The sequence below is a fragment of the Bradysia coprophila genome, chromosome IV (assembly GCF_014529535.1).
Source record: "Bradysia coprophila strain Holo2 chromosome IV, BU_Bcop_v1, whole genome shotgun sequence".
Taxonomy (NCBI): domain Eukaryota; kingdom Metazoa; phylum Arthropoda; class Insecta; order Diptera; family Sciaridae; genus Bradysia; species Bradysia coprophila.
The window spans coordinates 5,475,689-5,501,313 of record NC_050738.1 but is presented as its reverse complement, the minus strand read 5'-3'; the positions used below and the strand labels follow the sequence as shown (position 1 = coordinate 5,501,313).

General features: G+C 36.9%; 6 protein-coding genes across 6 annotated transcripts; 3 read left to right on the top strand and 3 right to left on the bottom strand.

Moving 5' to 3' along the window:
• Window positions 1-3,253: 3,253 nt before the first annotated feature.
• Window positions 3,254-4,853, bottom strand: LOC119066725 (trypsin, alkaline A-like). The gene is made up of 5 exons (XM_037169345.1): window positions 4,700-4,853; window positions 4,473-4,642; window positions 3,792-4,234; window positions 3,484-3,686; window positions 3,254-3,424 (listed from the first exon to the last, which is right to left on the bottom strand). The coding sequence occupies exons 1-5, from the start codon at window positions 4,751-4,753 to the stop codon at window positions 3,305-3,307; spliced, it is 990 nt and encodes a 329-aa protein (XP_037025240.1). The 5' UTR covers window positions 4,754-4,853; the 3' UTR covers window positions 3,254-3,304.
• A 1,270-nt stretch (window positions 4,854-6,123) lies between these two features.
• On the bottom strand, window positions 6,124-7,213 carry LOC119066729 (venom prothrombin activator porpharin-D-like). The gene is made up of 5 exons (XM_037169349.1): window positions 7,195-7,213; window positions 7,051-7,120; window positions 6,855-6,991; window positions 6,350-6,794; window positions 6,124-6,283 (listed from the first exon to the last, which is right to left on the bottom strand). The coding sequence occupies exons 2-5, from the start codon at window positions 7,114-7,116 to the stop codon at window positions 6,173-6,175; spliced, it is 759 nt and encodes a 252-aa protein (XP_037025244.1). The 5' UTR covers window positions 7,117-7,120; window positions 7,195-7,213; the 3' UTR covers window positions 6,124-6,172.
• Window positions 7,214-10,938: 3,725 nt separating this feature from the next.
• LOC119066728 (chymotrypsin-1-like) lies at window positions 10,939-12,155 on the top strand. Its single transcript, XM_037169348.1, has 4 exons — window positions 10,939-11,097; window positions 11,162-11,779; window positions 11,841-11,940; window positions 12,014-12,155. Exons 1-4 carry the CDS (start codon window positions 11,050-11,052, stop codon window positions 12,067-12,069), a joined length of 822 nt encoding a protein of 273 aa, XP_037025243.1. The 5' UTR covers window positions 10,939-11,049; the 3' UTR covers window positions 12,070-12,155.
• A 1,709-nt stretch (window positions 12,156-13,864) lies between these two features.
• LOC119066731 (vitamin K-dependent protein C-like) lies at window positions 13,865-15,100 on the top strand. The gene is made up of 6 exons (XM_037169352.1): window positions 13,865-13,930; window positions 14,011-14,094; window positions 14,152-14,291; window positions 14,366-14,514; window positions 14,573-14,865; window positions 14,923-15,100. Exons 2-6 carry the CDS (start codon window positions 14,047-14,049, stop codon window positions 15,031-15,033), a joined length of 741 nt encoding a protein of 246 aa, XP_037025247.1. The 5' UTR covers window positions 13,865-13,930; window positions 14,011-14,046; the 3' UTR covers window positions 15,034-15,100.
• Window positions 15,101-19,313: 4,213 nt separating this feature from the next.
• Window positions 19,314-20,988, top strand: LOC119066730 (vitamin K-dependent protein C-like). The gene is made up of 7 exons (XM_037169351.1): window positions 19,314-19,461; window positions 19,521-19,618; window positions 19,686-19,730; window positions 19,997-20,148; window positions 20,206-20,268; window positions 20,491-20,723; window positions 20,787-20,988. Exons 1-7 carry the CDS (start codon window positions 19,414-19,416, stop codon window positions 20,895-20,897), a joined length of 750 nt encoding a protein of 249 aa, XP_037025246.1. The 5' UTR covers window positions 19,314-19,413; the 3' UTR covers window positions 20,898-20,988.
• A 2,303-nt stretch (window positions 20,989-23,291) lies between these two features.
• On the bottom strand, window positions 23,292-25,625 carry LOC119066724 (magnesium transporter NIPA2). Its single transcript, XM_037169344.1, has 4 exons — window positions 25,275-25,625; window positions 25,059-25,203; window positions 24,970-24,991; window positions 23,292-24,355 (listed from the first exon to the last, which is right to left on the bottom strand). Exons 1-4 carry the CDS (start codon window positions 25,359-25,361, stop codon window positions 23,497-23,499), a joined length of 1,113 nt encoding a protein of 370 aa, XP_037025239.1. The 5' UTR covers window positions 25,362-25,625; the 3' UTR covers window positions 23,292-23,496.

Sequence of the window (25,625 nt, the reverse complement as noted above, 5' to 3'; positions counted from 1 at the left end):
AGCTCATCATCTGGCACAATAATACCCAAATTGGCACAATAATACCCAAATTGGCACAATAATACCCAAATTTGATGGAGGTATTTGTGTTGAATAACATTTGCAGCAAATTTTAAAACGATTCAATAAATAAATGCGGATAATTTAACATTAAACTTATATTAATCAACCACTCGCCAATGGGACAAGTGGGTTGGCCTGTGGAGGCGGACGGATTTTAATTACTTAAATAATTTTTATTGATTTTACATTACCATAAGCAATTTTAATGGAAGATAAGTACAGTCAAAGACAGTCAATTTTCAGCATAAATTAGCTTCAGCTGTTTTTCAGCTGATCCATACAAACAATCACAACCGTTTATACGTCTTTATACGGTTTTACCACTATCATGCGCGTGCGTGTAGCAGCTTCAACCGTATGAACAAGGAAAACCAGTTTTGATTGTATGTGTGGATCAGCTGAAAAACAGCTGAAGCAAATTTATGCTGAAAATTGACTGCCTTTGACTGTAATTGATGGATGAATTTAATAGGGAAGTTTCAAAGTTGTAGCGTCAGTGTTTCATTGTCTTTTCAAAATTTTAGACTTTGCTTCGAGTAATGTTCGGGTCACTCTTTATTTCCGAATTGTTGAAAAGTACAACAACACCATTTTAGCCGTTGTTGTCACAGACAACAAGCATCATCAGGATCATCAGTATTATTATCGGGTCTATTACTTCTTTTAATTAAAGTATTTTCAATCGATGTGTTTCAAATCTTGTACTTTTATTCTAGCAACATGTATTTGACTATTATAAAAGATCGAATTATCCGTATCTAGTCATTTATTTTTAAAGTCGTTATTTACGTAAATGAGCCACTGGTCTTGGCTTCAGCTCTCGTATGGTACCGATTGTGTCGAGTCCCAATAGACCTAGCTCCGTATCAAGTTCTTGTTTGGATAGTGTTTCGGTGTGATATTTAAAAAAAGAACATTTTTCAGTTTTTTATCTTCTATTGAAACCTTTGGTTGAAGTTATATGTGATATTGTTGTCTCAATGATCAAATCGCTAACGTTAGTTAGTGTTACTTAGTCAGTTCCTATGGAAAAGTGGATCCAACAACTCCTAAACGTCTCTATAGATTATCCTGAAATGTTGGTTATAGGCCCAAAAATAGGAATGGAATTTTCAAAAGCTGCCAATTTGTATGTGCGTGTGTTGTACATATATTTTACATGCTACATGCGTCGAAAACCGTACTTTTCATGTCTGAAGCACGTCTTTCGACGCCCTCAGCATGTAAAATCCATTACATAACTCGGGATAAAAATGAAAAGTCTCGTTTTCGTGTGTTTATTGACCTCGGCTTCACACGAAAACTCTACTTTTCATCTTTTTATCCCTAGTCATGTAAAATACTATTGGTGCATGATATGGATGTTAATGTGGTGAAAAGTGTTTGTTGTTTTGGGATGTGTTTCTTGTTGGAAATTGTGGGGATCATTAAGTATTAACTAGGTTGGTTCCCAAATTTTGGGATGACAGATGATTCCTCTGGCACTTCCTAACTTCCATCTGTATTTTTGATGGATTTGGGTTATTTTCGATATGTGTGAGGCGCTGGAGGTTGGTTCCTAAATTTGGGGACGACAGATGGTTTCTCTGGCACTACCTAACTTCTATAGGATTTTCGATGTTCAAAGGCTAGTTCCTAAAATTTGGGATGACAGTTGTTTCCTTTGGCACTACCTAACTTTGCAAATAAAATCGAAATAGCTCAGAATTTCTTTATATTTTGCCAAATATTTCGACTTCACATCGAAGTCATCATCAGTGGCTGAAACAATTTTTGTTTCGATAAGCAACTGGGCACACAAAATCTTTAAACAAATTACCTCAATGTCGCATATAGGAACGAGTAAATCTTTTGGCGTCAGAATTGGAGATACTCAAAGATTTTGTTGTGTGTTGTGTACAAGACATTCGATTAATCCGTATAATGTAAATTATACTATGAACTCATACCAAATACGACGGATTTGTTCGAGTTTTGTTTCGAACACGGTGAGTTGAAATTGTTTCTTCTGATTTTAGTCATCCTGGACAGAAACATATCACCCATCCCTTTACACATTGGCTTCAATAGAGGATAATGAAACTGAAAATTGTTCACTTCGTATCAAACATCATACCGTAATGGATCACAATCTGTCAAAGGAAAAGCTCAAAACTGTGCTGGGTAAATTGGGACTCGACCCATATGGAACCACACGGATCCTTAGGGCCAGATTATTGGCGCATTTACATAAGTTCTGAATAAGTTCTTGAGTGATAAATTTTGTAAAGGAAATTTTGCGTGACTAGTGACTTACTGAATACGATAAAGATTCAGTATTTTTAGTTTTGATAAGCATTGGATTTACTTCCGACTCTTTTTCAACCAAAAAATCGCGACCACACTCAGTCCAAGTGCGATGTTGGGTCAATATCAGTTATTTTGTAAGTAAGATAAAGGACTTGCGTCACATTTACCCTTTAAGGGTTTTTTGACTGATTTCTTAACTAATATTATGCATATCGCAACTAATGGGGATACTGCCGAGTTTTCAGCATAGAACAAAAGCACATTCAATCCCGGGGAAGAACAAATTATATAAAGGTTCTTTCTTCAATGTTATACATGAAAGTAACTTTCCTAAGCCTACCCAAGCTTCTAAATCTGGGTAGTTTGGGTATTTGTGGCCTCAACGAACCGTACAAACGAGAAGAATGACATGATCGACGCAGGCCATTCACAATTTTTTGAGAAAATTTTAGAAACATAAGAACGAATGGTACTTTTAGGGGTCATTCATAAATGACGTCCGGTACTGAGGGGGGAGGGGGGTCTACGATTTCGGACACTACATACAAAATTGGGTCAAATTTGACCACTTTTGCGTGACGAGGGGGGACGGGGGAGTCCAAAACTGACCAAAAGTAGTGGACGTCATTTATGAATGACCCCTTACATACGTAGTGGAAGTACGTTCCAACAAAACTTTATCACTTTTCTACGTCCACTTGGGTTTTTATCAAAAAAATTGAACCAACAAATTTGTGAAATTTTTCTTTTACAAAAAGTAATTTGCGTCACAAGTGGCAGATGATTCGGTTTTCTTCCGTTTAAACTCTTTCAGTATACATTTTTTAACCATTTTCCTAACAATGCCACTTGTGACGCAAATTACTTTTTGTAAAATTTTCTTCTATTTTGCATTTAAAAGTAACTGCAGGCAAATTGTTTATTCGTTAAAAGTTAATTATTACAGCCGCCGTTAGACCTCGATTCCCGTTAAATCTTGAATCCAAGAAACGTAATTGAAAACTATGGTGTAAGTGCGAGGATCCTCCGGATTGCATTCCCACCAGTCTCCAACGACTGAGGCGATTCCAACCTGTACATTTAAGTAACAATTAAAGTTGTGCCTTTGGAGTAACTGATATAACGTTTTACCAGAACAGGTTCGACTTGTTCTTCGCCCTCAGACACTGATGCACTCCTAAGTTTTGTCGGATCGAATGGTTGAACCTCGCCGGATTGATTCTCCCCATCTTCGGTTTCAACGTCTTCTTCTGGTGCTGGTTCTACTTCAATTATTTCTTCCTCACCGGGGTCTTCAGTCGTTGTTGTTGTTGTCGTAGTTGTTGTTATAAATCCTAAGAAAGGAGCGTACGTAAATTCCTTCGCAGAGTATTATTGCATGACGGTCGTGGCAATTAATAAATATGTTAAAAAGGCTCGACTAGCGCGCCTGAATTTACCGTCACCAGTGTAGAAACCAGCTCCGTAGTCACCAGCACAGATATTTGTAATCAATGAAGGTATTACCGGACTCGGAGCTCCATTGGCACAAAATTGGTTTTCCATTGTTAAGCTTGGCCAACGTTCCGTACATATAGCATTATCTACCGTGATGAGACTTGCGACCAAAAGTGTGTCACTCCAATCTACTCCATTGGACTCTGTGAAACCGAATCCACCCAATGATCCGGCTAAATCTATTCCGGGAGCTGCTGTGGGCAAAGCGATTGCGCGAACAGCATCACTAAACTCAATTCGATTAGCAAAAGGAAGAAACACAATCGCAATATCATTTTCCATTGTTGTCCGGTTGAAAGCAGCATGAGCAACAAATGATGTTGTTGTTATTGCAGTTAGGGATGTGAGAGAGGTGCTTCCATAGCCAACACGAACGCTAGTAGCTCTACACGAACGAAATGATTTCAGTAATTTAGCAAACAAAAATAATCAGTTTTCGCAATGCAGACGAGAAACTAGTCATTATCTCCCCTTTACTGAAACTTCGGAAGACTTTGTTGTGAAAAACGTTATGTTGAAAAAAGTTCGAAATTGCGTTTTCTCGGATGACAACATCCTCGAAATGTAATTTCTAACTTTTCATCCCTCATTGAACAAATAACTATACTGTGGCTTTAACTTACCCAAGGACTAAATTTGCTCCCGTGATTATATGACGATCTGAAACAATACTTCCGCCACCGAAAAACCCATCTCCATTTTCGCTTACAACTGCGAACACTGCTGCCGCATGCTGGACTACTAATGCCCTTCCATTAATAACATGGGGAACGATGGCTTGTCGAGGAGCCGCCTTAAAAACGATGTCATTGATTTTCTACACTTTTTTTACCGAATACTCAACACTTACCCGCAATCCATTAACGAAGAGTAGAGAAAATAATACCAGAGTAGCTGACTTCATGCTGTTCACTAATTCGATTTTAATTGCTGTTTTTCCTTCATCGGGCTATTTATTCAAAATTAATTATCTTTAACACTAATCTGCGGCAGTTGCTTGTTACGAATGTAATTAGAATTATAACAACTATGTAATCAGATAGGAAATGATTAAAACGAACGTTGTGTGCGTATCGTTCTCCTTAAATACGTGCTAAGATTACTATCTCCTATAGAAGCCAGCGACAATTTAGGTAACTTGCGTCAAATGCACTAGAAATTTGGACAAAGTCATTTATTGAGCCTCCATCTGAAAGACTCTTCGCTCAATTTTATCGTGGCATAACGGTATTCTTCAAGGTTGCAGCGATTTAATGTGTTATCGCCAAAATACACTTTTTTCATTGGATTTTAATTATTCGGTGAACAAAAAATTGGTCGAACAAAATTTTGGTCGAATGTTTAATTCCGCTAAAGAAACCAAATTGAGATCGTAACAAATCGATGTAATCAGCCTCGAACACCTAGTTCGATCATAGCACTGAACAGTGCTATGGTTCGATACATATAATTGATGTAAACCGCAAATCTGGTGACACAACGCATTTCAAGCATAAGTGATACTCTAAATAGAGTACTGAAACTGAACAGTGTATCATACAAACGTAAAAACATCTTCAGTAAAATATAGTGCTTTCTGCATCTGCATCTGCATCTGACAATCATATTCACTCATACTTGAAGTACGTTGGGTGACATCAAATTGAATATGAATGATCCGAGCGTTTGTCTACATATATCACTTACCTCCGGCTCTTCCTGGAAACCTCTCATCAGGTTATTTCTGCGACCGAGTAATAAGGCACTAGATGTGTAGATTGTCACTCGAGGGCCGTTTCCAAAAGAGTCACTCTTTTGTCTCTGAGTTAACAAAAACCCATTCAGCATTCAGTGTTAAGAATAGTTACTGACGGAAAAAAATAGGAAATTCTAATACGAGCGAAGTTCTGCGGCCAGAACGAGGGCAAAGAATTGCTCGAGCTTAAATTTACTATTTTTCCCAGAGGTGAACACAACGTGTTTCATGTATGCGAGGTGTGACTAACCGTTTTATCCACGAAACAAAAACATCAATTTGTTACAAAAATTTTAAAAACGAAAACAAGGTGACAGAGGGAGAATATGTCTATTTTCTTCCGTATCAAAACAAGAGGAAATAAAATAGACATTTTCTCCCCCGAACTATCATCAGACGAAGCGTCAATGCCGTAACCCCGTATTGTCATCGCCTGTAAGAATATCTTTGATGAATCGTAATTCTAAGTAACTTTTGACATTTCGCATATTTCCAATTCGATTAAAATCCTCAGTTATTGCACGCAAAACAACTAGATCTTCTATTTTGAAAAATTTTATTTCTGGCCCTTGTTCTTCAGAACTCAATTTAAAGACTGACAATTGACTGAATCCACGGAATAAACTCTTGAATTCTAACATAAGTAGAACCATCCGTCGATAAACTGCAATTTGCTGATATGCCATTTGTAATACCGGCCTATGGGGACATTGAAATATAATGACAAAAATTGACCAAATTTCATTTTACTCCAAAATTTCTCACCAGCATATCAACTCCACGGTGATTGACAACAAAAGCTGTACCTACATCACCGTGACATAATTGACTTCCTATAAAAGTGTCTCTTGCACAGAAATTGTAGCGTGTATGCTGCTCAAAACTGGAATGAGGACAGTCGCTTTCGTTCGTCACAATGAAATATGATTTCTGTAGATAGGTGTTTGGTGCAGGCAGAGCCGTAAAATTTGTGATACCAAAGCCAACAACTTCACCTTCCTGATTAATTCGCGGAATAGATGTATTTGTGATTGGTAAAGCAATTGGTTGAACCGTTGGAATATCTAACGGTTCTTGCAACAGTATGATTCCCAGGTCGACCCCATTTCTTTCCAGGTCGAATTTCGGATGAACAAATGCAAACGAGGATTCCACTTGGATAATTTGTGACAGATTTGCACTACTATGACCAACGTGCCACCTCGTAAAACTAGCAAGAAAATAGATTTTTTACGGTTTTACGAGTTGAACTAAAATACCGCGCACATACCCCGATATTAATGTAGCTGATGTTAAGACATGTCTTCGAGATATCATAATACCAGAACCGAATGCATGTCCTGGTTCAGAGCTCGAAACAAACATATGATATGGTCGGTATTCAGCATCTTCTCCATTGTGTATAGCCTGAGTGTTCAAGTATATAGAAATCATTAATATTCATCAACATCGTTCGAATAACTTACATCAATTTGGCTAAACCAAAAGAGTAAACCGAATATAATAAAAATGGTAGAGTTGAGAGCCGACATCTTACTAAAACGACAAATGTTTTACATTTAAATTTACAATCTCCAAACACATTGGATTATCAATTGATTTTGGCTCACTTTGAATTGATATGAATTATCTCTCTATTATTAATACCACGACCACTGTGTACATCAAATTAAGATCGATTGAGACTTTTTCTTCGGAAACCATCTATGACTCATTCAAATCGCTGCAATGCAATTTGGTTACACTGTAGAGTAATGTTCCCGCAAAATTTTTAAAATATCTTGAGATCAAATGGGATTTTAGGGAAGAAATTGGTTGTTTTTTGCAGACTCCGACGCCAATTCGTCGAAGCGCCACGGGAAATTACCCAAAGTGTCTATATGAAAAGGGTAGCTCTACAAAAAAAGGTTTGTCGACAGTCGACAGGCAAAACTAAAACATGCCTTTGTTTTCCCAAGGGTCGAAAGTGGCTTATTACACACCTCGGTAAAACAAGAAAATTGTTTAGGTTTCAAAAGCATGTAATATATATTGCATGTACTTTTCATGTTTCAAGCACTTCTTTCGAAGCCCTCAGCATGCAAAAACCCATTACATAACTCGGGATAAAAATGAAAAGTCTCGTTTTCGTGTCCCTTGTCTATTCTTTCTATTCTTTCATCACATCCCTGGAGATTTTTTTCGAGTTACATTTCCATTTTACAAAAAAAAATATTTTCAGTGTATGTATGCCGCGTAATATCTTCATATGATTTTTTTTTAAAGAACTTTTAACTGTACAAGATATGAGACATTTAGATAACGACGGAGAAAATAAAAGTGGCTCTGAATATTATTTTGTAACCTAAACTGGTGGGATGAATTCGTGTTTTATAACAAACACTGGATCACATGATTGGGAGACGGCGATTTTTTAAGTTGACTTGAATTTTGAAAATAACGGAGAATTTACTCATAATTTTCCAGTTGCACGTCAACTTATATTTATAAGTTCTTGTGGAACAAAGGGTCACAAAATCGACCTGTGTTCCTCGATCAGAAATGATCCCCCATTCTGATAAATCTAAATCGATATTTATAAGTGAAAATCGCAAACTTCATATTACAGTAATTGAGTTGACGTTTCAAATTCGGTCAACTGCTATCGGTTCGTCGATTTGAAAAAGCACAAATGACAGACCCGTAGCAGCTCAACTCTCGATCTAATTTTGTCACAGAGGTGTTGAGGAATTTCGCGCCGTGTTATTCACAATAACCCACAAAGTGACATTTTCCATATACAAAATGTGTCATTTTGTCAATTAATGTGAATGATGCGGCGCGAACTTCCTAGCAGCCGTCACGGCAAGCATAGTAACAGTTTTACTATCTGATTTATTACTTCATTTGATCAAAGATTTTCATAGATTTATTTCAGAAATTTTTTACTTTATTTGTTATGAAAATGTTTTTTGCTCTTTAATCAGAGCTTGTCGTTTATTATTACTGTCGTTGTCGATAGCAGATGACAGCCGTCTGTAACAAACATTTAATTTTATATGCAAAAACTCATTCGAAGTGACTATTTGCACCCGGGTGCAAATAGTCATATAAATACTATTTGCACCAGGGTGCAAATAGTCATATAAACACTATTTGCACCCAACTCCAACATAAATCCCGCTTTTGTTATGGAAAAATAAGAAAAAAGTTACCGTTTTACTAGGAGCGAACATACTCTGTTGGACTTTAGCAATTAGATTCTTCCTTTTACGAATCGGAACGAAAATAGTCTGATGGACTTTAGTAATTAGATTCTTCCTTTTACGAATGAGTTCGAACATACTGCGGTAGACTTCAGCAATTAGATTTTTCCTTTTACGAATGGGTCCGAACATACTGTGATGGACTTTAGCAATTAGATTAATCCCTTTACGAATAGGAACGAAAATACTCTGTTGGACTTTAGCAATTAGATTTTTCCTTTTACGAATGGGTCCGAACACACTAGATCGCAGCTCAGATATTGATTCTGAACCTTATCCAAAATTTATCTACTTCAAAAACAAAGTTCTGTTCTACTACAGATTATCGTATCAGTACAAAACCATCGGCAGTGCTTTGAATTTTCTTGTTTATCTACAGATTTCAGGTAATGTGCTGTGTACTTGCCTCGATTGGTTCCATTTGTTATGTACTGATATTACTGCCGCTGCAGCAAAACAAGTAAATGTGACATTCTTTTGCAAATCTTGCAGAATCTAAATTTTTTTGTACTTTTCCACACTGAAATTCTTTCTTTTTGTATTTTTGATAAATAAAAATACAATTTTCATTCACTAAGTACTTCCATTGTTACTTTTAACTTAAACGGCAGCTTTTTCTAATAGTTTCCATATAAAAAAAAACGTAATTTCCTTGGATTTTGATATAGTTGGGTGCAAATAGTGTTTATATGACTATTTGCACCCGGGTGCAAATAGTCTTTATATGACTAATTGCACCCGGGTGCAAATAGCATCTACCAAACTCATTAAGATCAATTCGCCAATTTTTCCGATATTATTGAGTTATAGCTCATTCTATTCGTTGTTCAATTCTAGCGATTTTTTACAAAAAAAATCCAGTTTAGGTGTCATGTGTGTGCATGTCATATGATGTCAAGGGGTGGTGAATACACTTTTTTTAGCAATATCTTAAGGAAGGAGGAACCCAAAAAGTTAAAACTTTGTAGGATTGTTGGCCTGTCCACGGCCTACAATTTGAGCACACCCTGACTTCCGCACTCACCACCAATGGCCAGCCAGCAGTCAAAGTATGGTCAACTTTCAAAGAGTTCTGTATTTATCTCTGCAACAACATTGTTGTGAGGGGCCGCCTGCATATTATGGTAGCTGACCTCAGCCTCCATCACATATCAAAATTTCACCTTAGAAGTTTTGTGTTGCACAATTTGCGGACCATTTGAAAAAAAGTTGACCTTTACGGCAGGAATAAAAGAGTAAATTTGAACCAAATTCTCGTCGATAATAGTTTTTTTTTATTAGAAACGTGTCTGCGGGACAATTCTAGCCCATAACCGATCGATTCCGAGGGACTCTTTCTGAAAAAACACTATTTTTACACATTTTGCTCATAGTCGGGAAGCAACTTTGACTGTAGTGAAATGGTGTAGCGATGCAGAGTGATCCTTGTGTAACGTAGCAAAAATACTGTGCTAGTCTATGGATTGGACGGGAAAGTAGCTAAAATATTGTAATTTAAGTTCAAATGTTTAATCAATCTCAACACAAGGTTCTGGTTCTAGTGTGGAACCTTGTCACGTATTTGCAGGACACGGCAATGAAAATTTTGTTCCAACCTTTAAGCTAACTCGATTTGAGAACTCTAAATCTCAAAAAAGCCTTTTAGAGTAAAAGTACTACGAAGTTTGGAAAATCTGCCGTCAGCATGGACAAAAGGTGACAAGGGGTGGGTGTCTGAAAATCAGCAAAAAGTGCCGACGTATGAGTTATGAATAGAAAAATCAATCATTATAAACCAAACAAACGAGTAAATCGATTCTCAGACTCCTGGACTAATCTTAACTCAATAACATCCTGCCACCACAAGTAACAAGCCTCTTTGGTATCTTCAGCGATAAATTCGCGATACGAAATGACGCACAGTCGCTTCTGGTAAATTCTAATTAAATTTCACACATTTCAGTCTTCCAACGTATTTCCGTAAATGTTACGGTAGTCATATCCAGTAGTAGTAAAGTGAATCCGATTTAATCAAATGATTTCAAGAATCTAATTACCAAAACATAACATTTGACTTTTGTATGATAAGAAATGAAATGGCGGCTTATATAGAGCGATACCGATCAAAATTGAAAATCCAAATAAATACGCGTATTAGGCATGTGGAAGACAGTAGTTTATTAATCCACGGTGTTAAGTTGTGATCAGTGACTTTGGACACCCATTTAACGAACAACGAAAATGACAGGATATTTGATTTTGATTGCTTTGTGCGTGTTAGGAGCTAATGTAAGCCATCCACGTTATGTTGTCGTATCTCAAGATTCATGTTAATTTGCCAAATGTACTCCAGGCTATTCCCAAACCAGTAGGCCGTGTTGGTGGCTCTCCAAATCCTGTGGTGGCTTTATTTGCACCACATGCGTGCATGATTTTAGTTCATCGAACAAATTTGAATGGAACTAACACCGCAGCTCTTGGTAGTGGATCAATCATTTCCGCTCGTCATGTCCTTACAGCTGCGCATTTAGTACAAGGAGATGTCGACAGGTACCAAATTGGTTTCATCGTTGGTGGTACTTCTCGTCGTCTCGTCGACTCATCGTTTAGACTTATTCACGAAAACTATGATAACTCGGACTTCAGCAACGATATTGCACTGCTTTTCCTTCAAGGAACTGCCACATTCCCCTTAATTAATGCCATTACCATTTCGACCGACGAAGCGGCGCCAGGAGCAGGACCACTCTTTACAGTAGGATTTGGTTTTACCGCGGCAAATAGTACAGGAGCTAGCTCGGAGCCACATCAAGCTAACGAGGAACCTATCGAATGCGATTTAGGAGATGTTGTAGCAGCCGACACACATTTCTGCGCAATAGATGCAGGTGGAATCTCTTGGGTGTGCCCAGGGGACAATGGTGCAGGAAGCTTTACCGGGGATGAGACGGATGCCGCCAATAATATATTGGTAATGTTATGGAACTCTATTTCTCCGGCCAAAAACTGAACTAGAATCGTTTTTTCAATAGGTTGGTGTTGCATCGCGTATTTTACCTGGATGTGCGGCTTCACAACAGACCGGTTACACAATCGTTGGAAAATACGTTTCTTGGATCACAAATGTTACGGGTAAGTTTCCAAATGATCGTTTGAATTTTCATGACAATAATGCCAATTTTCCGGTCATTTTTATCCTTACCAGGTATTCCAGTTCCAACGTTCATCGCAAATTACAATAAATTACACAAATTATCGTAAGATTGTAATTGCTGGACACTGACTTCGTCTAAATCATAATTCCTGTTTGATAAAATAAATAAAGAATTTTATTGTTTGCTACAAAAGATTTGAGTTTTACCAACTACTGGTTCAGTAATTCTTGTAGCGGCCGTAGCTAAACCCTCTTCTCCAGGACATTTTTAAGTCTTACATTGGCTGTGGGCTATCGGCTACCGTCAGCTTGTGTTTGCAGTAAGAGTCTTGGGGAGATTACTGTAAGATATCCGTTTCAGCGAGTCACGCATTCCTGCTTTCCACAGGAACCAGTGGATTGAAGTGCGAGTTGTAACTTAATTAGGTGACACCAAGCCTTGTAAATGCTAACTCTTAAACATCTGTCAGCCCGTGAGACCACAACTTCCCTTTGCTTTTCATTACGGAAACTTTGTATGGGTTTCGTTTTCCGCTGAGAATCTTAGTAAAGAAAGAAAATTGTAATTGGTTTACACATCACGTTTGTTGCTTTTAAGAGTTCATTAATGCTCTTTGGTCCGATGTAATGCAATATAATAGTAATGCGACAATGTAAATGGATTCAAATTGATGTCACAATATTATGATGTAAGGTTTCAAACGTAGTGAAAGATTTTATATTTCCATCCTGTCGACGCACTTCAAGCATGAGTACAAATTTTGACACGGTAAAAAAATGTGGAACATTTTTCATACAAACTCTATTTTCCGATGGGGAAACGACACCGTGTAATTGACTACACACCCTTGAAGGAATTGCCTGAGCAACCCCGTAAATAATAGCAATTGAAGGAAATACTAGAAGTTGATGGAATTATAAGGAATTGACTGGAAATTGACCGGAAAGGAATAGAAATTGAAAGAATTGAGAGGAAATACGGATGAGTATGATGATCACAAGAATCGGCCAATGCAAAAACTTGATCTTTTCACTCGTTGCACGTTTCGCGAATTGCGATCTTGTCGACTTGGTTCGTTGAGCATTTTTGCACCTCTAAAACGGAAACTGAGCATCGGTTTGGGATTTTAAAATTAAAACCAAAAGAAAATACAGTCGCTAGTTCTTTCGTTCATCATACGTATCCGTATTTCCTTATATTAACTTTTAATTTCTATCAATCTCTCTTATTTCCAGTCAATTTCTAGTAATTCAATCAATTTCTAGTACTTCCTTCAATTACTATTATTTACCGGCAACACGAAACTGCAGTGAATTCGACGGTTTATTTTCTTTACATTTGAAGGAAATCTTAGAAAATTATCGAAATAAAGACAATTAAAGGAAAATTTGGGAAATTAATAAGAAATATAGGAAATAAAAGGAATTGAAGAGCGAATCCGCCAAAACGGAATTGATCCGGTTATTGAAGGAATTGACAGGAATTAGTAATTGATTTGTCACTATTTTGGCAAGTGAGTTCACCAAGGTATTTCCAAACTTTTGTTCGAAGTGCGTTGATCCTTGTAAATTCCTAGACAACAGCAGGTTCTGTTAAATATGCTTGCCGTCTGTAGAAAAAGTAACAAGTTGAATTGTTTTTCTCTGATTTATTTTGCCTGTTTATGTCATGGAAATAAAAACTTTTGACAACATTTTTTTGGGAACATGAATTTGATACGAAAATGTTAGATCGGCTACGGGCTAATACATTTGTTGATAGAAACTTATTCATAAATAAATCCAACCATAACGGTAAATCAATTAATCATGTTGACTCATCTCAATCCAACGAGCAGATAAATATTTATCTCGACCATTAACGAAAATCGATCCATTTAATCAATTCCATGAGTTTAGATACAATACGTTGAATCCTACCTGTCGTATTGGAGAATTAATGTGCAGTAAGATTAACAAATTTACTTGGTAAAGTATTGATAAAGAAAAATCTCTGGAAATAAATGAGCTATGCCCGTATCACCGAACATTTAATCAACGGCATTTAGTTCAACATCATCAACCGACCAGAGAAACATTCCGTAATGAAATTGATATTCTGTGTACTATTGATTGCCATTTTTGGGCTTCGTGTAAGTTGAAACAGAAATTCCATCCAATTCGTCGTCTCACAACTATCATTTGTTTAGAGTTCTGCTGGAATTCTAAATGGTGAGGTTGCCGAGCAAAGACCGTATTTTGCATACATTCAAGGAGGCTCCGGTCCTACAGGTGGCGGGGCATTTATTACTAGACGACATGTTTTGACGATTGCAAGACTTATTTCAGGGTAAATGAATTCCTAGAACAGTCTTTGATTTGAGTTGGTTTTTTTTATGTTTTTGAAATTTTTCGCGCTATAAGATTCACTCAATGGCAAATAGGTTACGGCGCTACAGTTGTATCGAATTTAACAAGAGTTACCAGCACCATAGCCTTTATACATCCCGGTTACGTGTCACCAAATACAAACAATATCGGTGTGATTATCCTGCCGCAAATCATCAACTCACGTATGATCAATGTTGTTGACTATTGGATCCATAAATATTTACAATTCTATTTTTGCAGCCCTTGTTGAACCTGTTAGTCTTCCCCTTCCTTCATCAGTAATGGTTCTCCCGCGTTTGGATGAAGAAGGCACAATAGTAGGATTTAATGTTCGGACGACAAGTGAAGTGCCCATTGTATCGGCTGATCTACGTGCTGCCTACTTGCTAGTACAACCTAATAGTGCTTGTGCTAATATGCAGGACACCGCTGAGAATCTATTTTGTGCCCGTGATAATGAATATAGTGCCAACGTGTGTACCCACAGCGTTGGCAGTCCCTTTGTCACATCTTTCCGAGGAAATTTAATTTTGGTAAGAATCATGCTCGCTCCAACAATTCGAAAAATTTAAAAACTTAATTTTTTTCAGACTGGCTTGTTGACTCAATTCGAATTGTTTTGCATTCGCTCTGATCGGTCGAGATATGTTCAGACGCAGAACTATTTAGAATGGATTAGAAGTGTGGCGAATATTAACTAGAATGAAATTGGATTGAAGTTGGCAATGGAAATTGTAAATAAAAATTATTTCCCGAGAATTTTGAAAATGTTCGTTTACTAAAAAAGGTTAAGGCAGACCTATCTTTAATGTGTTGATAACGTTCTGAGCGTTTACCATGTTACTTCAAAAGGCCGCAAGAAAATATTTTATGTTTTAAAAGGAAGGCATGGTATTTTCAGTATATTACCCGCAAAAAAATACAAATTCTATTTGATGGTCATCTTTAAGAATGTCTAAACTGTCTTCTAGAAAAAGTCTGAGTCTAAGAAGGGATCAATTCAACGTTTATAATCCAACTTATTCCACTTGCGATATCCACGTTATTAAGCATCCATATGGGTTTGTGGAACAAGTTGGATTATAAACGTTGAATTGGTCACTTCTTATTTTTCTCGGACTGTAACCGTCAAAGTATTTCAAAGTATCACCTTCGATCATCCAATACAAATGAAATAATGAAGTGTATACGTTATCACTCAAAACCAATGTTCTAACTTTGTGCAATTCGTCCCACATTATATCTGTCAATTTTAGTTTGCGAACTTCGCTTTGAAACTTATTCCGCCACTACCAATCCTTTAATAATTTCCGATCTCATCAAATTCCTTAAAATCCCTAAGTAGAAATTGGAGACAAGTTTCCATGTCCTCTTTCCTTAAATACAATTGATATAATAGTAGATGGCTAGTAGATGTCGAATAAGTTGTCTTTTGATGATATGCGTTAACATACAGAGCCTTCACAATATGTGACGAGGATATCATTGATGGCGAATTATTATATATTGAATAACTATCTACAAGGATTCATTGGACTTAATTAAAATGCGAGAAAAATTAAACTCTCTCAACACTGAACAATCAACACAAATACCACCGATTCAAAATCCGACATTCCATGGAAATAGTGAAAATACGAACATTTACAAATCAACAAATCAACAAAACAGAAATAAAATTAATGGAAGAAGAAAATCAAGAGGAAAGAAAGGCCCATGGATCGCAATAGCTTATTACGTTAAAAATTTATCGAAGAAAATTGACGGAATATTAAGAAGAAAATTGAAATAGAAAGTAACATTCACTCCAGGAACAAAATATTACACATGCTAAAGTCAATTAAGGAGATTTTTTTTTTAAATCGTAATTCAATAAATCTTTGGTATGCATACACAGTTACAAATTATCGTCGTGATTAATCAATCGATTCCACACCGACTAGTCAAGTCATATACTGAATTTAATACAATTTAGAAATTTGAAGAACAAAATATCACTGATGAGATCGTTGAGGCAAAAATTATGGCAATCAAAAACCTCTTCATTATTTTTATCATTAAGAAGGAAAGAAAGAGAAGACAAATTTAGAGTTCATAAAATTAAAAGATAGAAAAGAAAGAAAGAAGGAAAACAAGCTAAAAATCACCGCGTCATACGCCTAATCAATTCATGCTCAGATATTGCACATTTGTTGAAGAAAACACTGGCTTGTTCTTGTAACAAGTTGACGATAGAGTCGATTCCGGACCTTTCCAAGAGTGCAATCGTAGGGAACATTCTCGGCACATTGTGGATGCATTTTAAAATTTAGTTCTGAGTTACCTTCAATTTGTTGTGATTCGTTCGTGATGTGCCGATCCAAACCAGTGATGCGTAAGTCATTTTAGGGCGGATGATGCATTTATACAAAGTCAACTTTGACTCTGTTGATAGCAATGAATTCCGACAGAGAAGCGGGTAGAGTGCTTTGAAACTGTTTAGCGCCTTCATTCTGCACGATTCAATTTGTCTCGTAAAATTCAGTTTGTGATCAATCACCATCCCGAGGTATGTTACTTCCATTTTAAAGCTGATTAACGAACCATTGAAGTACAAATCTCTTGACGGTGTTCGTCTCTTTGATTGGTTAAATTTGAACAGAATCGCTTGCGTCTTGTCACAGTTGATCTTGATCTTCCACTTAACGAAATATTTGTGGATCTTCGATAGAGCGTCTGAGAGATTTTTGACTACTGTATTGGACTGTTTCGCTGAAGAGAGAATAGCGGTGTCATCGGCATAATATCCACTCTCACAACTCAAAGGTACTCTCAGGTCTGAAGTGTAAACAGCATACAATAATGGCGAAATAACCGAACCCTGGGCAAGTCCAGCCGGGACGGATTTTGGTGAAGATTCGGCTCCATTGACACAGACTGTAAAGCTTCTGTCCTTTAGAAATGATGAAATAATCTTAATCAGGTAGGAAGGCGTTCCAACTTTTTCCAGCTTGGTTACTCTTCACGTGCCAAACCGAGTCAAACGCTTTTTCCATGTCGATAAGTACCATTCCTGTGGATTTTCTGCTCGTCTTGTTAGCATTGATGATGTTGATGATTCTTTTGATTTGATGAACAGTTGAGTGACCTGGCCGGAAGCCGAATTGTTTAGCTTGAATAACGGAATTTTCAGTGATGCGTAGATGATTCGTTCGAATATTTTTCCAATTGAACTTAATAGACTAATCGGTCTATAGCTCACAGCGTTTTTGGGGTCTTTTTGTGGTTTCAAAATTGATGTGACTTTCGCCTTCTTGAAATGCCCAGGGAAATAGCACTCGTCGATGCAAGAATTGATCATCTTCGTAATGAATTGTTTAGCGACAATAGGCAGCCTTTTCAGCAGTATATTCGGAATTCCGTCGATTCCTGGTGCTTTCATAGATATTATTCTCGAGACTTCTTCCATCTGGACGTGGTGATCGGAAGTGTTTAAAGTTGACGGATGGAGTCAATTAAGGAGATTACTCTGGGTTCTTATGTAAAAAATGCGCAAAAAATGTATAAAAATTACGATTTTTGAAAAAGACATATGTTTCACGATTTTTCAAGCTCAATCGAATGCTATAACTGAAAAACTCGGGAAACGCCTAGCGCGCGGATTGACATAAGAACCCAGACTAGATATACACCACCAAGTATCTATGAAATTCCATGCAACAATTGTATGGCAAGAGAAACTATTACTACAATTTGCAAAGGTAAAACATCTCACAAAGAAGAAAGGTCACAGTAAATAAACTGGGACAATTCACAAATAATCATGAATAGAAAGAAAATGACTATCATTTGAGAAAAATGAAAGAAGAATTATTTATCCAATCAAAAAATCCAACACATTACAACGGTTTCAGTTACAAACACTCAGCATGGAATCCAATTCTTCCAATTTTAACCATCTAGGCAAGAATTTTTGTCACTGATCCACCACTCATAACTATTTCATCTGCATGAAAACATATGAGCAGATTTGTTTGTATCAGTGGTCCAGTTGAAACAGGTGAATAAATTTCAGTGACGTCACCTGTAATATTTGTAGACATTGTACCATTGCCTAGTATATATCGTACTTAGCTTAAGGCTTGTTTTTCTAAGTGATGAAGGCTTATTTGTTGGGGTAATGTATAAAATCGTTTTACATGCGTCGAATGCCGTACCTTTCATGTTTCAAACCCTACTTTCCACAACGGGGATAACAGCGAAAAGTCACATTTTCATGTGTTTGTAGATCTCGGCTTCGCCTCGCTATATAGTTGCAAATCTACGACTTTTTCTAGATTTCTCAGGCTAGGATGATCACTTCTCCGACCATGAAGATCTTATGAGCTTCTGATTTATAGGATGCTGAACGACATACCTTGCAAGTGGCATTTTCTTTCAGTACGTTCAAAATTGCATCTTGGTAGAAAATTCAAGAGCTGTATGGCTGTGTGATTGTTGACCTATGTTTCGCCTCTAATCAACCAATTTCAAGCAAAAATTTAGTTTTTCAATTAATTTTCAGTTTCTTAAGAGCTACTTGTTAATGTTATACATAATGTAGACCATCAACCATCGATGCGTAATCATTTTGATAGAAAAAAATATTTATTTTTAACAAATGAAACCATTCATTACAATGGGCTGGTGCTACAACATCATGTTTTGTGGTTTCTTTTTGTTGCCACTGAATGTTTTTTGTAGCAATCAATTCCAGGAAATTAAAATTTGGAAGCAAAATTCCTAAGTCGAATTTCCAAAGAAAATGATACTAAATGCCGTTACAATGTATGTCCAACGGCATAATCGCTAACATGAACAATTCTTTTTTGTGTGTCGAAATTGCAATTAGAACCATTAATTACACGATAAAATGATAACTCGATGTACAGATAGTGGACATCAATTCAATATACCGAAAATCAATTATTACACAGAACATTGAATTGCTTCGAGATAGTTATCGACTACGGACAGCTTAGTTACTTATAAGCTGCTGACTAGCAACTTTAAATTTTAATTTAGAGTTTAATTTCACGCGGTAACGTTTAACAAAAAGAAAAATGTTGTTCGCATCTCTACTTGGGTGTTTGTGTGTTGGACTAGCAAGCGTTAGTAAACTTTCAATATCCGATTTTACAACTTAACATCACTTGTTTTCCATTATTAGGCTAATGTAATTACTTCACGGTCAGCAATATCGAACGTAAATCAAGTATTTATTGCTTGTTCCGGTAATAATACATTTGCCTTTGGTGCAGGAATTCCGTAAATATTTTTCTTTCAATTAGTTTTAGTTCGTAAGAAAATTTATTGAAATTCTTCTCCGAATTAGGATCACGAGAAAATATGTCCTAACCGTTGCATCACTGATCAGAGGGTAAATATTATTTTACATACTTACGGGCCAAGAATGGTGATTTTTCATCGAATTTCATGAAGTTTCGACACCCATTGCATGAAAAATCCATTGCAAAATTTGGAATAAAAGTGGAAAAGTCTCGTTTTCGTGTGTTTATTGACCTCAGCTTCGCCTCGGATCGACAAAATTCAAACGATATTACACTTTTCAACTTGTTATCCCTTGGCCTCGTCTTGTTAATAACTATTTCTATTTTCTAATTCGTTAACGAACTTTGCGAACAGTTACAACGTATGGAATATCGGATACGGATCTAGTCAAATTTCCAAGCTTAACTATACACAAAGCTCAAACGCATTTATCCATCCGAACTATGAAGCAGCTAATGAAAACAACAATATTGGTGTGCTGGTACTTGACTCTTTCTTACCATCTGGTAAGTCTCATTAATATTCATATCAGACGGTGACGACTAATTCTGATTGAATTTTAGCTATGGTCTCTTCCCTTGCGTTGCCACAATTCGATGTTGCTATTCCTCGCGTTTACCAGGACGGTAAGAGTTTTAAGTCAACTTAATAAGAGCAGATATTTCGGGGAATAGTTGGGTGTTCCATGAGACCCTGGGAATTCATTTAAAATTAAGGGAACATTGATCATTCATTTTCTTTCTCTAGCCTCCCCGAAGCCACGACACCCTCTTGAAACATTAGATTCTAGCATTTCTAATTGTATTCTAAGTGCCAAAACTCCGATAAACTTAATTTTTGTATCTTAGGAACTATTGTCGGTTTCGGTATTTCTGAACCTACAGACAAGCCATCTCCGGCAACCGCTTGGAAGGCTCTTTACCCCAGTGTTGTACCAGATGATGCATGCCAGAAACAAATCAAAAACGTAAACCTTGTATCAACATTCTGCGCCCATGATAACCACCCCGAATCGAAAAAGGTGTGTGAAGGTGATCAGGGCAATGCATTGGCTATTTCTCATCGTGGTGTTTGGGTTTTGGTAATTTTTGCATTTTGAATTGATATTGGAGAGATTAACTGATTAAGCGTTGTTATTCTTTAGGCTGGTCTAGCATCGACTGTATCGAAACAATGTGCACAGAATGAAATCACGTCATTCGTACGCGTCGAAACTTATGTACCATGGATTAAAGCCGTTACTGGATTGTTGTAATACGCTTTATCTTATGTCCATGTTACGTGAATCCTTTCCCTGTCCTTATCCTTTTTTCTCCCGCTCAAATATAACAAACTAAAAAATCCAACAAACGTTTTTAATATTTTGCTTTGTCTTGAAGAGAAACGACGGGAAAGTGTGATATACTAAGCGTTGGTAACATTTTACGTCATTTATTACTGTCAGCGACTACATTTCGCATGGCTTCATAGTGAAATGCATAAGTAGCAAGGCCTATTTTCTAGAAAGTGTTCTAAAATTTCTAAAATCTCAGTAGGAATTCGTAGAAACCGAGGAATTTGATTTCTTACAAATTAAAAGAAATTAAAATTTTGTAAAAATTCGAAAAATGAAGAAATTTATAGAAAAACTTCTTGAAAATTCTGCGAATTTCAAGAAATTTATAGATTTCTGGGCTAGTTTCGATCATCTTCCGATTGACCAGATCTAGATAAAATTTGCCTGAATCTAATTTTGACCTTCACCCGTATTTGTTCCTGCTACGTATCACTCACGGCTAAGTGACGCAACCTTAGCCCACTCTGATGGTTCTAGTTCATGATTGATTTATTCAACATATGTTAAAATTAATCCTAAATATGTATCTGTACATGACACAAATTCCACCCATGGAATTCTTAACAAAAATTACCCTACTCTATTTATACAGAACAATGGAAACTGGAGAATCAGGGGAAAACATAACCTATCGCTTTTTATCATGATTGGTGGTGATACTCTGCTCATGTGAGACAGAGGTCGTTAACAGTTCCATTTCGCCGTAGGAAAATGTTGAAAAATATTTTTTTTCTACCATCTCTGTAAGACTTGAACGGATCAAAGTTTGGTGTGGGTCGGTGAAATTGAATTGTTCCATTAAGATCAGAATGAAATGCCCGATCTGGTGATACTCTGCTCATGTGCGACAGAGGTCGTTAACAGTTTCATTTTGCAGTAGGGAAATGTTGAAAATTATTTGTTTTTTCAACTTTTTCATGCAATATCTTAGAGACTTGAATGGATCAAAGCTCTTCTGTTTGAAGGAGATCGGTGAAATTAAATTGTTTCATTGTATCGTCGATATTTTGGGTCATTATAACGAAAGAAGATGGATGTGCCACGCCGGTAACGAGTGGTTCATCCGATTGGTATAAGTGCAATTCCGATGAATTTTCAATTAGCACCTGTTTGAACCTGGTGTGCCTGGATCAGCAATGTCCCTGCCTGAAACATTAACCCGTCACTCACGACTATTAATCTGTTATCGATAACGACGACAAAAATAATTACAAGCTATGTGTACATATTGTCCTTTATATAGTATAGGGCAAGTTTAAAAAAATGAAGTACAAGATTTGAAATCATCAGAACAAAAATACTTTGATAGTGGAAGTAATAGATCAGATTTTAATACTCGATCTGTGCTTACCGTCTGTAACAGGTTAATATTAATTCTGGTCGTAATATTGATCGTTTCTATCTGCCCCGAAACTCACTATTGAAATCCACTCCGACGAGGATTTATACGATTGTCCGTAATGTGGAAAGAAATTCAAATCAAATGCGAACATGTATAGCCATCAGAAAAAGGCACACTCGGCAGAATGGACTCGCGAGACTTTTCGCAGAACTCGCACCACCCAGATAAAAATGAATCTGAAATTCACGAATTAACTGCTAGGCATCTTATGAGTATAACATGTGTACCGTTTGATGGTATTGTCTTGTTTCTGCAATTAGTTCCAAAGAAGGTATAAATTACCGATCGGCCAAGTTAATTAATTTTTAAATATTATTCATCAGCCTGGAGCTGCCCAAGGTTCTACAAACAAAATTATTTTCAACCGCACTATTTGGTGCAGCGGCACCTACACCTAAAGAAAGAGAGTGGTGGACAACTGATTGGGATTGTAAGCAGTAGTGGTTACAATTCTAACAGAAATGGTAAAAACAAAAAATTCCATTGAAGCTGGTGCAGACTAGTTGAAGTGCAGAAATTATGATTCATCCGTCGTGTACGTCGGGAATCACACGCATCACAAAAGAGAAATTTTTGACAATGATCTGTATGGGCCCTCACAGTAGTCTCAACCAACTTCCCTTGGATCCGTGGAACCATTTTTTTGTGTACTATTGCTATCAGAATTGCAACCACTACCAATTACAACCTATATAAAGTTCTTCACCACTCTCTCCCTCTGCAGCTGTAGATGCAGTGGATTCCGCCGCACCAAATGGTGTGTCTGAAAAGAAAATTGTGGAAATTACACCCACATGTATACAGATCAGTGAAAAATCTTGTTCGACAATTGTGACCAGGATTCTAGCGAAAGTATGGCTGCTTCTTTTGTATGTTGTGTATTGTATGAAACTACATTGAAACTCAAGCAATAAAAATAAAAAAATTCGAATTTATATTTTGGTATCTTAACTTACAATGCGAGTTGTTCTTAAAAAGATGTTCTTTTTTGCATGTGCTTACTATAATTAATAAAATCGATGAGTCAGTATATTGTTACCCGAAACGAAAATGGTTCTTAATCTAAAAATGTGCATCCGAAATCAGTATTTAACACTTTTACTGATTGTACTTTAGTCATAGTTTCCGCGACAAATCACTGTTCGTCCCATAACCATTCTTAATATCTTTCGAATTCTGTCGCACCAACACATTATCCAATGTGTACGTCGTATCATTGCTTGCCCGATTTACCATATCACGCCGCGGACGCATAATTGTTCGGATATCGTTCAACGAAACGTCCATGTTTTGGAAGGCATTCAACAGTATCACCGCAACGATAACAATAAAAAATCCACAAATATCTCCGATAACATCTTCCACGGACATATGCACCCATTCTTTAAACAGAATAGCAGATGCCACAATCACCAAGGACGTGAATATCACATAATAAATGGGTGTAACGATTCCTGTATTGAAAATGTCCAACGCTTTGTTCAAATAGTTCATTTGAATGGCAATGAACACGGCTGTCGTGATAATCAGAAAATACGGTAGCCATTCGCCAAAGTCGTTAGATTTTCCCGAAATTGTATCTCGTATCGCTAGGCCCAGAGCCTTGCACGACATAACGGTTAAACTTCCGATCGACGCGCACAGAACTATGTAAACGGTTACATTTATGTGGCCATACCGCGGTCCAACGTACAGTGATATGAATAATGACACACTGAGCACGATGACAACATAAATGATGAATGTCGCGTCTTGTAGTTTTGTTATCAGCACCGTTAGATCCTCAACTTCCACTTCTTTGGGCGAATGAAGTACTATGATAATTGATCCAAGGACGCAGAGTAAACAGCCCAGTTTTCCCAATAAGTTCAGACGTTCGTTGAGAAATTTCGATGCCATCACCGCCGCTACTAGAACGGACAGTGCTCCTAACGGTGTTACCAATGAAGCTGGTGCGAATGCGTAAGCAGCGAAACTGAAACAAATTTCCTTTAATTAAAATCGGAAGCTGTGACCGCTGTGACTGAGAATTGGTATCGTGAGTGGTATATGGGGAGAATTCGGTATCATTTACCGGAAAATTCTGTATTTAGATCTGACTTGAGTTTTCATGCATTCGGGTATAAGGGTCTTATTACGATCACATTAATTAGAGGTCATTTATAGCGTAATTACCGTTATTGGCTCCATCAAAGTTATTCACATAGATCGAATCTAAAAAAAAATTCCATTTTTGCACGCGCTGATTAGATATTTTAATAGATACTGTACTGCCAAGTCGTCGATGACTAAGTGGAATGGCAAAACATTTCGTTGGCATCTGTTATCGCCAGCAATGACAACAATTAGTGAACAGTTCGTTAAGGTATATTTTGTGGTAACTTAGTGAAAGACATTGCTCACTCTCTTGAGAGCCTGAGTCAAAGCAACTCAGCGACTTTTCTGCTAATGTGATTGTCGTCAATGAAAGTCCCTTCGCTACGTGTCAATAATATGAAATTTGGTTTACATTCAAATTACTAGTCATACGGATCTTATGGAAGTCATAAATCGATAAAATGGAAGCAAGAACAGAAACGGATTACTTACTTGGCTGCTTCTCCGATGCCCACTGTAACAACAGCAAAGAATTTCTGTTTTATTCAACGTCACAAGAAGGTGTGTAAATTTACACTTACTTGTTAGTAGTCCAGCCCACCAAATCCATTCCTTCAAATAACCAAATCCACCAGCTGATGCTCTCAGTCCACCGATTCGATTCAATTTGATCAGAGCCTTTTTCTTGATTATAAAACTCGATCCGATGAATACACTCGACGACACCTGTGAGTTGCAAATGCAATGTTAAATGTGCAACGTTTCTAGCCAAATGGAATGTGATTTTCAGGTTTTACCGCTAGTCCAAGGCCAATGTAAAATTCATGATTTTTGTATAATTCCTCGATGGTTTTCGGAGGTACTTTACCATCAATTTCCGTCATTTTTCACAGCAATTAGAAGAATTCTTTAAAAATGACTCATCGAAACAATCAAAACGTAGCGAGAAAAATACACTCAATGCCGAGCTGAACAATTTCTTATTTGAAAGACGTCGACTCTATTCCAACAACTAATATTTAACGAGACAGAACGAGTGATTTTCGATTAGATTAAATATTCATATAGATAAGAGAACCAAACTCAAAATGTAACTGAGTCTATAATAACACTTTTGTTATTGTCCCTAATTTGACTAAATTGACGTA